The 17,485-nt window shown below is 44.2% G+C and overlaps 1 protein-coding gene across 1 annotated transcript in view; it reads right to left on the bottom strand.

Annotated features, from left to right (window-relative positions):
• Positions 1–5,547: 5,547 nt before the first annotated feature.
• tmeff2b (transmembrane protein with EGF-like and two follistatin-like domains 2b) overlaps positions 5,548–17,485 on the bottom strand; it is a gene marked incomplete at both ends in the record, with an annotated part of 63,279 nt that continues 51,341 nt past the window's right edge. The window contains 3 exons of the mRNA XM_080834416.1: positions 5,548–5,782; positions 9,295–9,453; positions 14,010–14,136. Coding sequence (XP_080690542.1) covers positions 5,548–5,782; positions 9,295–9,453; positions 14,010–14,136 — 521 coding nt within the window. The remainder of the gene's footprint in view (positions 5,783–9,294; positions 9,454–14,009; positions 14,137–17,485) is intronic.

Raw genomic sequence — 17,485 nt, 5'->3', positions numbered from 1 at the left:
TATATCATTTTGCCACAATCACAATCATTTTGGTTGTACAAAAAAATTGTTTTAAAGGAGCTTGGCCTAATCCATACAAGTTATGACCATGTCGGACTCACTTAAATTAGTGGTGGAGCCATACCACCCTCTTGTGGTCAGGAGCATTCATTTAAACAAATCAGTCCAGGAGACGTGCTGTTCAGCATAAATGATCTGTTGCCATATCACAGTTTCCACAAAAACTCAGCTTGCTAGATGTGCAGCCCAGGAACCTGACACGCCGGCAGAACCTCCAAATGAGCTCCACTGCAGACGAGAGCGCGGGGAAAGTGCCCTTGGAGATCATATCAACAGCAGCGTGAGAGCGCTAGCGGCGGGAAAAGCCGCGGCTCGGCCGGCGTCACAGGGGGACGCCTGAGGTCCTGGGAGAGATGGAGGGAGCACATTAGTAAGGCAAGCAAGCAGAAACGTGGCTTAGCAGGGCAGACCGGGGCCAGCAGGAGAGGCTCAGAGCGGAGTAAATAATTCAGCCAGTCTTGGCTTGTTCTTCAATTTCTAACATCCATATGGAAACCTCAGCCAAGTAATGTGGAAATACACTTGCACACACACACACACACACACACACACACACACACACACACACACACACACACACACACACACACACAAACTGACTCCAGAAACGCACATGGCAACATGTGTCATGGCCTGTGCATAATTTTCTATTTTCTGTTATGTGTTTTATCTTCTTTCTCCTCTCCTGCACTTTGGAGTTATGCCAGAACATTAAGATGCAGCACTGGATCCCTTCCCCAGTAGGAGAGATGGCAGTCTTTGTAACCATTTTTGCATTTGGCCTTTGCTCTCATTTAAACATGTATGCAACATACAGCTCTCGTGTCTGTATTTACTTCACTAATACAAGCACACAAGCCTTACTCTTTCTCTTATTTCCATCTTAATGCAGAGAGTGCCATGTCGAAGACAGCTGCAACAGCAGTGGCCGAGGACAATTTCAGCACACCAGTTTAAAGTGGTGGTGGATAAGGGTTTTTATGAACATTTTAGTCTTTACAGCGTTTTTCTAAATGCCAGTGCACTCCCCAGACATAGTCAATTGCAAACCAAAGGTGTCACATGTTGTCCACAGCTCTCAGCCTGCTGCTAGTACCCTACCCTACATCCCCTTGATACAACACTGTTATTATTATATTATATATATATATATTTTATTATTTATTGTCTATTTATTATTATTATTATTGTTCTTACTATTATTAGTAGTAGTAGTATAATTTTTAATAGTATTATTATTTTTATATTTTTAATCCAGTACTAGTATATAGTTTGTACGTCAAATCAATCAAAGTTTATGATTAAGCCGATTGTACTTCATACGTGACCAGCTTCAGGATCAGGCTCATTTTCACACCAAATCTCTGTTCGCAAAAGTGGCTAGCCAACTTCACTTGCTAGATACGCTTGCTGGTCGCAGCCGATTGTATTAAGGAAAGTTGTAATGCGTGCTACAATTGTCCCCAGCCGACATCTCCTAATATTTGATAAGATAATTGGAATATAAAACAGCTAATAATTACACAGGCATTTAGAAAACAAATGACTGATCACGACCACCTGTTACTTGTCAACCACCTGTTCTTTTTTTTAGCAGTTGTTAGGTAAAGTATATTAGTGGATTATGTTGTGCCTGAAACACAATGAAAGAATACTGTTAATATATGTTAACAGCACTTTGCATGTATTTGACTAGGGAAGTAGATACTTTACCAGCCTACTCATTTATCTTAACACATACAGTACTGTGCAAAAGTTTTAGGCAGGTGTGAAAAAATGCTGTAAACTAAGAATGCTTTCAAAAATGGAAGTGTTAACAGTTTATTTTCATCAATTTTTCATAAATTAACAAAATGCAGTGAAGGAACAGAAGAAAATTCTAAATTAAATCAATATTTGGTGTGACCACCCTTTGCCTTCAAAATAGCATCAATTCTTCCAGATACACTTGCGCAGTTTTTGAAGGAACACGGCTGGTAAATTGTTCCAAACATCTTAGAGAACTAACCACAGATCTTCTGTGGATGTAGGCTTCCTAAAATTCTTCTGTCTCTTCATGTAAACCCAGACAGACTCGATGATGTAGAGATTAGGGCTCTGTGGGGGTCATACCATCACTTGCAGGACTTTCTGTTCTTCTTTAAGCTGAAGATAGTTGTTAATGACATTGGCTGTATGTTTGGGGTTATGTTCCTGCTGCAGAATACATTTGGTGCCAATCATACGCCTCCCTGATGGTATTGCATGATGGATTAGTATCTGCCTGTATTTCTCAGCATTGAGGACACCATTCATCCTGACCAAATCTCCAACTCCACTTGCAGAAATGCAGCCCCAAACTGGAAAGGAACCTCTACCATGCTTCACTGTTGCCTGCAGACTCTCATTATTGTACCTCTCTCCAGCCTCCAGCGAACAAACTGCCTTCTTCTACAGCCAAATATTTCTAATTTTGACTCATCAGTCCAGAGCACCTTCTGCCATGTTTCTGCACCCTAGTTTCTATGTTTACGTGCTTAGTTCAGTCACTTGGCCTTGTTTCCTTGTCGGGGTAGAGCTTTTTGGCTGCAACTCTTCCATGAAGACCACTTCTGGCCAGACTTCCCCGGACAGTAAATGTCTGTACCTGGGTACCACTGGTTTCTGCCAGTTCTGAGCTGATGCCACTGCTTGAAATCTTCCGATTTCGAAGGTAAATAAGCTTGATGTGTTTTTCATCAGCTGCATTAAGTTTCCTTGGCTGAACACTGCGTCTACGATCCTCAACGTCTTCGTCTTTGAAACCCCTGTCTGCTTTGAAATCTTTGTCTGGGAGAGACCCTGCTGATGCAGTATAACTACGTTGTGTCTTGTTGCTGTGCTCAGTCTTACCATGTAAATGGATAAAAAATAAACATTTATTGTTTACATTTTTCAAAGCATTCTTAGTTCATAGCATTTTTTCACACCTGCCTAAAACTTTTGCACAGTACTGTATATTTACCTCACTTTGGCACATGCATTGACCCAACACATACATCAATATGCAGGCATCCTCTTAGTCTTATGTAAGGTATCAGTGTTAGAGTGTGAGACTTTAACTGCTTGAAAGAGTATAGATTATTATGTAGGAAAAGCCAAAAGAATATATCTCCGGTGTATCAGACCGTACAAAAATCAATAGTTTAAAACTCCCACACAAGTTGATTTGTCAAATCCTAATGGCTTGCTTACATAGGGAGGTGTGTTTATTTTCAGAAGTCGCTTTATGTAGAGGGAGCTATTCCCAGTCGTCTCCATGGCTCACTTATATAACCCTCTGACCCATAATTGCATATTATCCTGTTCTACATGTCACATATCATTCTAAACTCCTCGGACATAGTATTATTTCTACTAAAACATCCTACTGCAATACAGCAACGGCAAGGACTCACAAGGACACCCAAGGATACACACACACACACACACACACACACACACACACCCACCCACACACACACAGACAGATCCCTTTTGTAGATTATTAAAAATGGTGGCTCAGGTTCATCTTCTCCACTCCTTGTCAGGTCAGACAGGCTGATGGTGCCAGCTCCCTCACACACACACTCTCTCTATCATCTCAATCCCTATCATACATACACACACCCTCTCTTTCTCTCATACTCACACATGCCCTCTCCTCTCTCTCCCTATCATACATTCACTCACACACACACACACACACACACACTCTCTCTCATACCCACACACACACAGAGAGACACTCTCTCATACAGTACTTACACACACCATCTCTCTCTCATACATACACACACACTGTCTCCTACATACATACACACACACACATACGCTCTCTCTCTCTTACACATACAGTTCCTTCCTCTCTCTCGCATTCACACGCTTTTACCCTCTCTCACACACGCACACACACAGGAATCCCAGACAGTATCTGTTGCCCCTGATTGCCTTTGACAGCTCTGTGGCATTGGCGCTGCCCAAGACAGGCCTCACAGGCTGAGCTACAAGCATGGTGCTGCTGTCACACAAACACACACACACACACACACACACACACACACACACAGGCTTCTTGGTCTGGGCTACAAGCACGCTGCTGCTGTCGGCTCGTGTGGCTCCCATCGATTGGTGGAGGTAACAAACGCGAGGAGCATGCATCGACCAGGCACTGCACTCCATCCGCCTACAACTCCCATGAGGCCGCAGCACGTCAGGCAAGCAGACTTCCTGCCAGACCGTCCACAGGTGCGGAGCTGCCATAGATGCTGGGTGATAATTAGAGACAGACGGGAGGCCAGACACTCGGTGGGGATGTTCACTGTGGTAGGGGTCGGGACACTCAACATGCTCACGGTGCCAAGGGTATGCGGCTAAAGACACTAGAGATACTAGCTCAGCTACTGTGTTCATTACGGTGTTATTCCTGCTCGGGAGAATATGGTGTAGATTAAAACAGGATCAAATAAACTGGAAAAATGTAAATATGTTTAGGAAGAAAGCATGTAGAATCAAATGTAAATTTAAATGTAAAGGAAATAAATGGGAGGGTGCTTGTGCAACTTAAAAAATAACTGAGAAGATTGTGTAGAGTAAAATGGAATAAAATAAATTGGAAAAAGTACCTTTTCCTTGTAGAATGTCTGATGCTCTGAGAAGCACACTATGTCACACTGTGTCGGCTGGACCGCTCTTCAACTGTTATAATTGATCTGATGACAGACCCTGGCCGCAGCTCTGTCAAGTACACATCTAAGATCTGGGAACACTGGCATAAGTGCCTTTTTTAGCCCTTCTTTCGTGTATTTATATGTATTTATGATTGTATGTATGTATGTATGTATATTTATATGTAATTTATTGATTATATGTATTGTACATGGTCCATGTGGGTCTTGAGCCTGTAATGAAGTTTATAATTATGTAGAGTTGAAAAAAATATTGCTAAATTGAAAAAAGGACTTAAATAAGTACTTTACAAAAAAATATATTGGTAATGTAATGGGAAGGTACATGTGCAACTCAAGATCACATATTTGAAAATGAACCTACATGAAATATTCATAGCGAAAACAATTCATGCATATTTTCAGGAAGCTGCCATGTTGACAAACTGATGTTATTGTTCATGCTGGAGTAATTACTGTTTTCTGTTGCAACCTAAGCCCTCCACTGATAACCTGCTCCAGCAGAGGAGTATTCTCTGGAATTTAACAGAGCCTCTGTATAATTTGAAGCCTTTCTTCTGTTTGTCTTCTTCTTTGGTACAAAAACAAACAAACTCCCAGTACAGTAATGCTCCTAAGCGCCACCAGGTCCACCTGGTCTCCTGTTGCTGGCTCGGTCTACAGGAACAGGCCCCACCAAACATGAGACAAGACCCATCATGTGATATAAATTATTTATTTACATTTACAGAAAAAAGGAACCGTCACAACAATGTTAAACTATCTGTAAATATACTGATACATAACCAAACAGAGCTTAGTCCTAGGCTCCAGTCTTCATTGGTGTCGTATACCACAAATGCAAGGCAACGCGTGGAGCTCCTTGGGATCTTTCCACCTCACCTCCCCCTCCCGAAAACTGTCCGACCAGAGGGTCCTGGCCTGGGGTGGGGGCGGCGGGCGTGACTGGGGGTGTCTCTTTCACCCCCTCCTCCCATTGGTTCAGCGGTGTGGGCTGCAGGGCCAGGCCTCGCCTCCTCCTCTTCCTACGTGCGCTGCTATTGGATAGAAAGAGAGGAGGGAGGGGCTAAAACCGAAGAGCAAGACCATCCTACCACACACAAGCCCCGCCTCCATCTCGCTCTAATAGACCAATACAGGAAGTGAACGGGGACTGACGGCACATTCAACCTATCACATGTATGGGCAGACTTGGCATGTTGGGGTCTCCTCTGCCCCCTTTTAACCTACGTCCCACATTTCTGCAGGGGTGTAGGGGTGTTTGTGTGACCACTCCCTCATACCTTCCACAGAATATGTGTGCACCTGTGATTTGTTTGGTGTGTGACTTGTTATGTGTGTGTGTGTGTGTGTGTGTTTTCTGTGTGTGTGTTTCAGATGAGTCGAGTGGAAGCGCGCAAGGTGTTTTCTGAGTTGTAGTGTGGGACGTTCTGCTTCTGACGCGCTATCCTGTTGGTCCGCGGGCACTTCCTGTCATAACGACAACAATCACAGAGAGACAACCAATCACCATCCAGCTCGGTGACAATTCAATGCTCTGCCTGACTCCTATTGGATAAAAAAAAACTTGTTAGAGCAAACGAATATGCAAAGCTTGACCTTGGTAAGAGAAACAAAAAATATCCCCTCAGTCAACACGTAGGTATAGTATGTGTAGTATGTATAGTATATGTATGAATGCTCAGCTCTACGTCTTCAGAGAATCATGGGAGCAAATACACTTTTTGAAAGCACTGCCTGGTGCGCTAAATCTTTAGCCTCTCTGAGTGGTTCCCTCAGGTTCACGTTGAATTCACATCTTTACTTTCGTTCCCAGGTCTGAGTGTCACTCAGGCACTATCGGAGACAACAAACAAATGATGGAGGAGGCACAAGGTCCCTAAGACAATCTAGAAGTCCAAAATGGAGCTGAATTCACAAGTGATTCACAGGAGATCCGTTTATGGATTCCTTGATGCTGAGATGAGAAGCCTGAGGATGTCTGGGTAGAGTTTGAATCACAACACTCATTAAAAGTATCTTTTTCATGCAATGAAGCACACACACACACACACACACACACACACACACACACAAACACACATTCTCTCTCAAGGACACAACCACACACACACACACACACACACACACACACACACACACACACACACACACACACACACACACACACACACACACACAAACACACAGGCCTGCAGGGAATGAATGGATCCTCAGCCCAGCTGTTCCTCTCACATCTTTATTATTTCTCTATTAGCAACTTTATTTAAATGTCATGTTTTGCATAGGTCAGATTGTGCCTGCAGCGTAGACTCACACACATGTGCGTGCACACACACACACACACACACACACTCACACACACACACATACACACACTGGGCACACACACTGGGCACACACACTTCTCAGGCTAGGGTCTGTGGGGATTCTTGCCTTTTTCAGGGCCAAAAAGGTCCTGCTTTAATTTGATCTGTTCTGCCAATGATAGAATAGGTCTCAACTCAAGTCTTCACTTCAGGAAAGAGAGAGAGAGAGAGAGAGAGAGAGAGAAAGAGAGAATGTGGGTATGTGGGGGAGGGAGGGGGTATGTGTTGCATATGGCAATGTGTTTGTGCATGTGTTGGCTGCCTGGTGTATGTTTTCTGTTGAAGTGTTTATGTGAGTGTGTGTGTGTGTGTTGGGCGGTCAGGTGGGTGGTTATGTGTTGGTGTGCGGCAGTGTGTGACTCACCATCTACCTGGATGTCTTTAATTACCTTAGAAACACTGACAAGCCAAGGAGGCATAATGACACAGACGCACACACAGACGCACACACAGACATTCAGCTGGGGTCTGTAGGGATGCATCTCTGTTGTGGGGCAGAAAGGTCCTGCTTTAATTTGATCTGGGCTGCTAGTAAGAGTGCAGGTCTCTCAACACTAGTTCTCACTTAAGAGATGGATTGTGTGTGTGTGTGTGTGTGTGTGTGTGTGTGTGTGTGTGTGTGTGTTGTGTGTTGTGTGTTTGTGCGTGGGAGCAATGGTGATGGATGGAGGCATGTGAGTGTGACTAAGCCTCTACCTGGATGTTTCTAATTTTCTTAGAAACACTGGCCTAACTCAAGAAGGCATAATGACACACACACACACACACACACACACACAGACACACACACAGACACACACACAGACACACACACACACACACACACTCACACACACACACAGCTCATAATAAGGTGTGTGTACTTTTGTCTTTCTGACTCTGAAACATTCCCAGGGTGCATTGTTACTGATCTGAGGAGGGTGGGGGTGATAGGGAGGTGAGGATGGAGATCTTGGGCAGAAGGGTTTAGGGGGTGGTGGTGGTGAGGGGTAGGTGATGGTGATACGAGCTTGGGGACTGTTGCATTGTTGGGAAATAGAGGTTGGTTATGTTGTGTGTGTGTGTTTGTTTGGTGAAGGGGGATTGAGGGTCTGTTTACAGGCAACAGCGAGGGCGTGTTGGGAGTTGGGGGTGGGGTGGGGTGGTGGGTAACTATTGAGGAAATCCTCCAGAAAGGTCAGACCAGGCATGTGTGCTGATTACACAGTGAGAGACGGCTTGATTATTCTCTCCTTCTTTCTTTCTTTCTCTATTTCTTTCTTTCCCTCTCTCCCAATCTCTCTCTCCCCCTCTCTCACTCGTTCATTCTACCTGTCTCTCTCTCTTTTGCTCCCTCTGTTATTTTCTTCCTCTCTATCTTCTCCATGTTCCATTCTTTTCACTCATGAAATCTCGCCACCTGCCAATTCTTATTTAAATAGCAATGTGTGTGTGTGTGTGTGTGTGTGTGTGTGTGTGTGTGTGTGTGTGTGTGTGTGTGTGTGTGTGTGTGTGTGTGTATGTGTGTGTGTGAGGACGTCTGTTTATTTCACCTTTGTGTAATTCGTATGTATGTGTGATAAGCCAGGCCAATCTGAGGTGGGAGGTGACAGACATGGCGAAGAATAGAGGAGAGAGAAAAAGATCTCAGTGGCCTAGTTGAATATTGGTCTGAAACTCCCATCCTCCTGATTTGTTGTGAATATGTTGTTTTTGAGCACCACAGCGATCATTGATATCCTTTATTTTTAGTTGCAGGGATATCTGAGGGTCTGCCATACCTGTCCTATGTAATGGCGAGGACAAATACTGTAGTTAGACAGACAGACAGACAGACAGACAGACAGACAGACAGACAGACAGAGAGCTATGACGCCTACGGCAGATATTGGAGAAAAAGAGAGAACTTTCTCCAGCATGTAAGAAGCACAGCAGAGGGGACCACTGCGGTGCGGGAGACAGTCAGGGTTGCCATGGAAACCACCACACTGGCTGGGGCATGGGAGACCTGGGTGGCAGAACTACCCCCCTCAATCACACAGTACACTGTAAGCCAAATGTACAAAAGCTGTTCTGTACTGTAGTGATGACTAAGTGACTGCCTGGTATTAGCTGTAATGGACCTGACATGAGGCGGCTCTGTTAATCAACCACAGACAATAATTGAATAGAAAGGTATATTGATTCATATAGATTCTCACCGTGTGATACACAGCACGACCAGACAGATGACTGCCACCTGCAGTGCTCCGATGATGGAGGCGATGAGGACGTAACGGACCTTTCCGGAACCAGGCACCACATACATCACGTTGTAGTCTTTAGTGTCACACTGAGGCCCACTGAAGCCTGTGTGACAGCTGAAAACACACACACACACACACACACACACACACACACACACACACACACACACACACACACACACACACACACACACACACAGAGAGTTAGACACAGGTCCAACCTTCATGGGGAGGCCAATTCTAAATAATCAACAAATGTCCACAATCTTAATAATGATAGATGACTTACTGATAGTGTTTTGGTGGCTAGAGGTCAGTAACTACTCAAATAAACTAGATATCCAGCTATTCATAGAAATGTGTCATAACAGTATATCATCTGCTGCCAAAAAATCCTCCAAGTGCCAAGAGATACATTTCATTGTTCTTCCAAACTAATTTAGTTTCCTACAGGCATTGTTTAAAAGGACTAAACCATCGAAGCTGTCTCTAAGAGCGAGGAAACCAGCGAGTGCCACAGCTTCACATACTGTGTGAGTGGTTCAAAGAGAGAGACCCATCTGCTCATGTCTGTGTAGGAACACTAAGGGCCTGATTTACTAATATGCGAGCGCTGCTTAATCTGCGTTCGCAAATTAACGCACAGTGTTTTTGCGCATTTTCCGTGGTATTTATCAAACCACATCTGCGCTGGGCACTGGGGTGCTTACTCCGCCCTTTAAAGGGCCTGATTTACTAACATTGATTTGCGAACGCAGCTTAATCTGCGCCTTTGCGAGGCGCACATTAACGCACGGTGTTTCCCCGCATTTTCCGTGATATTTATCAAGCCAGATCCGCGCTGCATGGGCAATCATTATTTAGCGCACCGTTAAAAGACTGGAGAAATTGCTTGCAGGTTATTGCCACCATGGAGATTCGAGGAAGAAAAAAATAAGGTTCAGCGAAGCGGAGAAAGATATATTGGTTCACGTTCGCTCAATCACTGAACCTGATTCAATGGGTTATATTGTTGTTTTGCCCGCCATCACCTACAGCGAGATGTTGAAAAGAACACGATTATAAATAATATGCTATTGGTGGCATTAATGCATAAACTGTCTATTATAACAATATAGATGTGTACATGGCGAGATTAATACGTTCTAAAAGGGACATGGGTTCACTACAATATATCCCCACTGAAACAAATACATTTACCAAGTAGCCAGGCCTCTCCAAAATCACCGTTGCTCAATCATGGATAGATGGCACTATTCCGGAAGATAAACCTGTCATGGACAGACCACTACCATGTAAGTAATGGTCATGTTGGCATCACATATGACCTGGACATTCATTGAATATGTGTGCTTTCTGTTTCGTTAAAAATGTTCGTAGATTGAAGATTGGGCTGTTTGCATGTGGGTGCGATGAATGGCTCCGTTCGGAAGGTTTAATTCAGCTATCGTAGTGGGGAAATGTATATTGACCAGTGCCCCGTAGCAATGCGTCAAGTACCTGGGTGAATATTTGGCTGAGTGAAGGCTGAGATATACCAACTGATGCTATAACTGTTTGAAATGATCCGATGCCAATATTTGCAATGTTGTCCAGAGTCTACCAACTGATTGAATGGAATGTGATCTCCGGTTGGAGTGTTAGATGTCGTCTCTGATCTGGTTCAGTAATTGAAGTATTGCGTGGCTTTTAACCTGTACCGTCTAATGATTTGTGGTTCATTTAACTGAAAATGTGTTATACAAGTTGAAAAAAATATTTCTGTTCGCTGTCTCTGTCTTCTTTCTTCGCCTTGCTGTTATCACTGCTGCCATATCAACGTTTTCAGACTCAAAGGAAATGCGCTTGCTGGTAAAGACGTGCTTTTATGAGGCAGAGAATTAGCGCGCAAATTGGAGACTTGCGCTCGCCAGGCAGTTTAGTAGATACCACGCAATACATCATTAGGCGCACTTACCTTCTCTCCTCCCATTAAAGTGCGCTTCACGCCTACGTTACCACCCACGTCCACGTAACCTCCCCTGTTCACACCCACAGGCGTTAATATGCGCTGCGCCCCCTTAGTAAATACCGTTTTATGTTTACGACCGCTATTTTACGCCAGAAATGGGCGCAATCCTGTTAGTAAATCAGGCCCTAAGTGTAATGTTCGCCGGAATGCTAGACCCAAACGCACGACTCGATATCCACACAAAAGGAGAATCATTCATAACTCGAGGGAAACGAACAGGAAAAGTGTAACGAATAAGCGTGATCCAAAACACAAACACAGCACACAGAACATGAATCATTACACAAAAAAAAAAAAAAACAACAGTGATTATTGAATGAAAGCGTCGAGGGGCAGGTGAAATCAATACAGAGGAACCAGGCAAAGATGATGACCGAAAACGGGTGGAACCAAGCCATGAACTAGAGAGTAACCAAACCTGGCGTGAACAGTGATCTAGGAACGACAGACACGTGGCGTCTATGGTAAACACAATAGACAAACAGGAGCACGTCAAACACATGGGAAACACGTAAAACACAACATGGCAGGACAAAGGAAACACATGAATCAGGATTAGGAGATCCTGGGCAGGATTGTGACAACTAGACACTATACAGTGACAGAGAAGGAGAGAGCTACTATGTGTTTTAATGTGTGTTTGTGTGTATATGTGTGTGCGTGCGTGTGTGTCTCCAAAAACCAACTGTTGGGGCAAGTGATTTGGAAATCCAACATGATCATAGACTGCAGAAAAAGAGAACTCTTTGTCTCTGTGTGTCTGTTTATATATGCTGTACCTTAACAAACTTCACTTCCCACCTATTCATTACATTTGTTCTATTAGTTCAATGCCTGCTACTCTTAATCTCTATCTCTCTTTATCTCTATCGCTCGCTATCTATCTCTCTCTCTCTCTTTATATTTCTCTATCGCTCTCTATCTATCTCTCTCTCTCTCTTATACTGAGACATACAGAGAGGGAGAGAGGGAGAGAGAGAGAGACAGAGTCGCAGCAAGAGTGTCTGGCAGCGTTTGCATTTCAGTGCATACTATTTTGACATATTGTTTTAAAAACACTCCAATTGGAGACGTCTGCCAGTAATGCATTATAAATTGCACCAAATGCATTCAGTGCTTGCCTGTCTCTCTATCTCTCTCTCTCTCTGTGTCTCTGTGTGTGTGTCTCTCACTCTTTCTCTCTCTCTATGTTTTTGTTTTCTGAGAGACAAGGAGAGACACTGTAAGAGACCGTACAGAGAACATGCCCATCATCAAACACAGACTTTATAAAGGGTAGGGTGCAGTCACAGTGGTTTAAAAGAGTAGAGGAATGGAGGGAACATGGAGCAGATGAGAGGAAAGAAAGAAGGAGGGGAGAAAAAAGTCTCTTCTTTAATTACAGTCTGTGTCAGAACAGCTCTCTGGTGGGGTTAGTTATAGAAAACACCTGCAGGGTCATCCCCTTGACACACGCACACGCACACACACATGCACACGCACACACACAATAACTTGCCCTATACATCAACTGGTAGAGATGAGTCCCTTTGCGCCTTTAAAATGTAAATTTAAATAGAGCTTTAGAAGGATGACCATGGGGGTATTCCAGAGAGTGGGTCCTATTCAATTTGTTAACCCTGAGATAAGGTACACTCTGGGTTGTCCAATTCAGAAAGGGAGGTAATTCAACCCTTGGATCAGTTACCACGGTAACCCTGTGTTTCTCCTTATCTCCTCCCTCTTGCTGAGCAGCTATTGGCCACGGGGTGTCCTCTGTTCGTCTACCTGTCAACGTCGAAGCCACGTTCATTTGCTTAGCCTTATGTCGGGTGAGACCCCAAATAGATAGATTCCTTGATGACTACCTCATCGAACGTTACTGTTTCTTAAATAAAGTAAAATGTATTCAATAATATTCCACCTTTTCCACCTGAAACCATAGAGACAGAGCACCACGCTGCACTCAAACAGGCTTAACTCTGCTCACAGGTTGGCTACACAGAGGAGGGAGTTGACCTTTGGGTCATATATGCTGCAAATATTTATAAACTTAATTTATACCACACTTACTCCCTACACCCTGATGTAGAGGTCAGGCCAGGTCAGGGGTTAATGCTCCCCCATCATGTTACATGGCTAAAAGGTCATTGGCCAAACGGTACAGGCAAACTTGAGTGAAATGAGAAAAAAACACTCTTTTAGTTAAAGTGTAAAGTGTTTCTTTCTTAGGATGTCTACTGTGTTTGGGATAAATACTAGGTGTGTTGTTCAAAGGAATTCAAGTGCCATCACTGTTCACACAAATTTTACACTCTTATGACGAAATAGATCACTATTTCATGAAGTGATAAAGAATCTAATGGTTAATCTTATATTGTCTTCCAGATGCAATGTTTTTTAATACAATTGAATAATTCAGTTGAGTTGAAAACATTTTAACATTTAATTAACAGTAAGATGGCACCTCGCCCGGTTTCTCTCTATCCACTATCTCTCTCTCTCTCAGTTCTCCTTTCCTTCCCTCCTTCTCTCTCTCGCTGTACCCTCCATCTCTCCCTCCTCCCTCTTTCTCTCCCTCAATCCTCTCTCCCCTGTTCTTCTCTCTGACTTCTCTCACTCTCCCCTCCCTCCTTCCTTCCATCTTTTTATCTCTCCATCCCTCCCTGTCTCTCTGTACCTGCAGGTGGGAGGTGAAAGGCTGTCGGGGTACTGGCAGTCTCCGTGGACACAGTAGTTCTTGTAGCGCTCGGGGCAGGGGTTCGAGAGACCTCTGGCGTTGGGACTCATGCTCTCCGTCCTCTCCTCTGCAGGGGAAACACAGACAAGAGGGGGAGAGTCAGTGGAAAAAGCAGAGGTGATGAGGTGATACAGATAAAAAAGATTAAAGGAGAAGACATGAGAAAAGAGAATGCAGAGAGGAGATGAGTAAAGAAGTGGCAGAGTAGAGGTGAGAAAGGGAAAGAAGAAGAGAAAAGATGAACTGATTCTAAGAAAATAGGATAAAAGTACATGAAAGAGAAGAGAAAAATAGAAGAGATTGGAACCGAAGAGTTTAGCATAGAGAAGTGAAGGAAGGATAAGAGAGAGAAGAATGAAAAGATACAGAGAAAGGATGAGAGAAGACATCAAAAGAGAAGAACATGTCAGTAGGGGCGTTGGAGAGAAGATAACAGAGAAATGAGATAAGCAGAGAGGAGTCCAGAACAACAACGTGAGAGAGAAGGGAGGAGAAGACACCAGAGCAGGAGACAGGAGAGGATGGGATGGGAGCACTTTAATATTCAGAAGGTGAGATTAGAACTGTAAGAAAAAAAGATAGATGGAGTAATTGTACACCCACACACTAACACACACACAGAGACACGCACGCACGCACACACACACACACACACACACACACACACACACACACACACACACAGACACACAGACACACACACACACACACACACACACACACACACACACACACACACACACACACACACACCTATCTCTGGGTAGTGTTACGTACGATATTAAGGACTATGGGGGAGAAAAGCATGGTGCTGGGCCTGGGTCATAGTCTCCCTCATAAAGACACTTATTTGATGAATAGAAAATCATCAGGAGGAAATAAGGATCACTTTTCTCTCTCAGGGGTGTTTCCACGAAGAATGACATGCATTTCAGATTACTACTCTCCCCTGTCTACGAGGAATTGATTAGCTAATGATATCAATCTGATTAGTAACTTCAAAAGGCGGGCGTCTCATCTTGTGAGCATTTATTTAGCTGGCTCTTGAGACACTGTACCGAAGACAGGAGGGGGGGGGGGGGGGGGGGGGGGGGGAGTATTTCACTACAGTGAAGTAATTCAGCATTAAAACAGTACAGTTTACTTCAAATAGTTTGCTTCAAGTATACTGCTTTTTTGATGATAGAGGGTGCATACTCCAATGTGAGTAGGGAAGAAGTAGAGGGAGGGAGAGAGAGGGGGGGGGGCTGGAGGGAGAGAGAGAGAGGGGAGGGACAGGGAGACAGACAGAGAGAGAAAGAGATACACAAAGTGAGAGATCAAGAAATAAAGACACAGAAAGAGATGGAGAGAAAGATAGTGAAACAAAGAGAATGTGACTGTGTGTGTGTGTGTGTTTGTGTGTGTGTGTTTGTGTGTATGTGTGTGTGTTTGTGTATGTGTGTGTGTGTGTGTGCGTGCGTTTGTGTGTGTGAGTGTGGAGGAGGCTGAGGGAGTAGTATTCTCAGCATTCTCTGGACAGGCTTTGGCCTGGGGCTCTGAGAGTTGACTGCATCATTACAGACAATGGGAACATTTGAAGGGTATTTGGGTGTGTGCTAATGGGAGCGTTTGAAGGGTACTGGCCTATGTGTGTGTGTGTGTGTTTGTGTATGTGTGTGTGTGCGTGAGTATGTGTGTGTGTGACTGTGTCGGGGTGTGTGTGTGTGTACAGTACTGCATGTTAAATGGTCAGAGTGTGTCAGTGTATATGTCTTTGTGAGGGTCTGGGTAAACGTGTGTGCGTGTCTGTGTCTGTGTGTTAATCTTTGTGTGGTTGTGTGTGGATGTATTTTTGTAAGTGAATGTCTATGTGTGTGTGTGTGTGTGTGTGTGAGTGTGTGTGTGTGTGCGTGTGTTCTTCTGCACATCGAGGGAATCGATGTCGCGCTGGTGACTCTATTGCTTATTGTGTGTGTGAGTGTGTGTGTGTGTGTGTGTGTGTGTGTGTGTGTGTGTGTGTGTGTGTGTGTGTGTGTGTGTGTGTGTAAGTTTGTGTGTGTGAGGTGTGAGCTTGAGTGGGCCAGAGGACACTCCATTAATCAAAGCCCTGACCACAAGCAGTGTGAAACTCTTTCCTTCTCTTTCACATGTGGACCACACACACACACACACACACACACATGCATACCACAGTCTCTCTCACTTTAACACACACACATGGACCATTTATTACACACACACACATGTACACATTATACACACACACACAATCACACACACACACTCTCACACAGGCCATAGAATCACAAGCGTCAGACCACACAGCCCCACCACTTGATCATATTGTCATCAGGGACTGGGTTGTGTGTGTGATGTATGGTGGCCTGTGAAGGACAGACAGTGCCCAGTAGATTGAGAGAGAAGTCACAGTGGAATACAGTGTAAGTTTGCTTCCCTGTTTCTGTGACCCCAGCTTGGCTTCTCTGTGGAAAGGGATCTCAGGAGGGGGGAGGGAGGGGAGTGGAGAGAGAACATGCTGCTGTTTTTTTCTTTTTCAGCTGGGCAGCACAGAATGTTTCTTTACACAGAATGTTTCTTCACACACACACACACACACACACACACACACACACACACACACACACACACACACACACCTGGGGGAAAGGGTTGAAGGAGAGAAGCGGGAGAAAGGAGAAACACAACCCAAATGTACAGGGAGAATGGCTCGGGTAGACAATACAAGGAAAAGGATGACAGGAAGAGAGAGAGTAGTGAAAAAAGGAAAGGGGAAAAGGGGAGAAGGACAGATTGACAGAGACAGGGAAAGAGAGAGTTAAGAGAGAAGGAGAGAGAGAGGGAAAGGTGTGGAAAGAGACTGAACGAATAATAGAGACAAAGAAAGAGTGAAAGAGAGGTAGAGATAATAAAAGGGGGAGATGGACAAAGAAGGATGAAACAGTGAAATAGATGGAGTCAAAGAGAAAGAGAGGGAGAGAGATTAAAAGAGAGGGAGATAGGGACAGACATTGAGTGAGAGAAAGACAACAATTGAAAGACAGAGAAAGTAAAAGAGAAAGAGAGAGAGAATGAGTGAAAGAGAGATGACAGTGAAAGGGGAAGAGAGTGTGTGTGAGAGAGAGAGAGAGACAGATAACGTGAAAGAGAGAGAGAGAGGGTAAAAGAGATAGAGAGAAGGAGCGAAAGAGAGATTACAGTGAAAGGGGAAGAGAGTGTGTGTGTGAGAGAGAGAGAGACAGATAACGTGAAAGAGAGAGAGAGAGGGTAAAAGAGATAGAGAGAAGGAGCGAAAGAGAGATTACAGTGAAAGGGGAAGAGAGCAAGGGAGAGAGAGACAGTGAGTGAGAGAGCGAGAAAGATAACTGAAGTGAAAGAGAGAGAGTAAAAGAGATAGACAGAGAGAGAGAGAGAGA

This window comes from Sprattus sprattus (assembly GCF_963457725.1).
Source record: "Sprattus sprattus genome assembly, chromosome: 3".
NCBI classification, from domain to species: domain Eukaryota; kingdom Metazoa; phylum Chordata; class Actinopteri; order Clupeiformes; family Clupeidae; genus Sprattus; species Sprattus sprattus.
The sequence above is the reverse complement of the archived record's forward strand: the minus strand, read 5'-3'. Positions and strand labels throughout refer to the sequence as shown.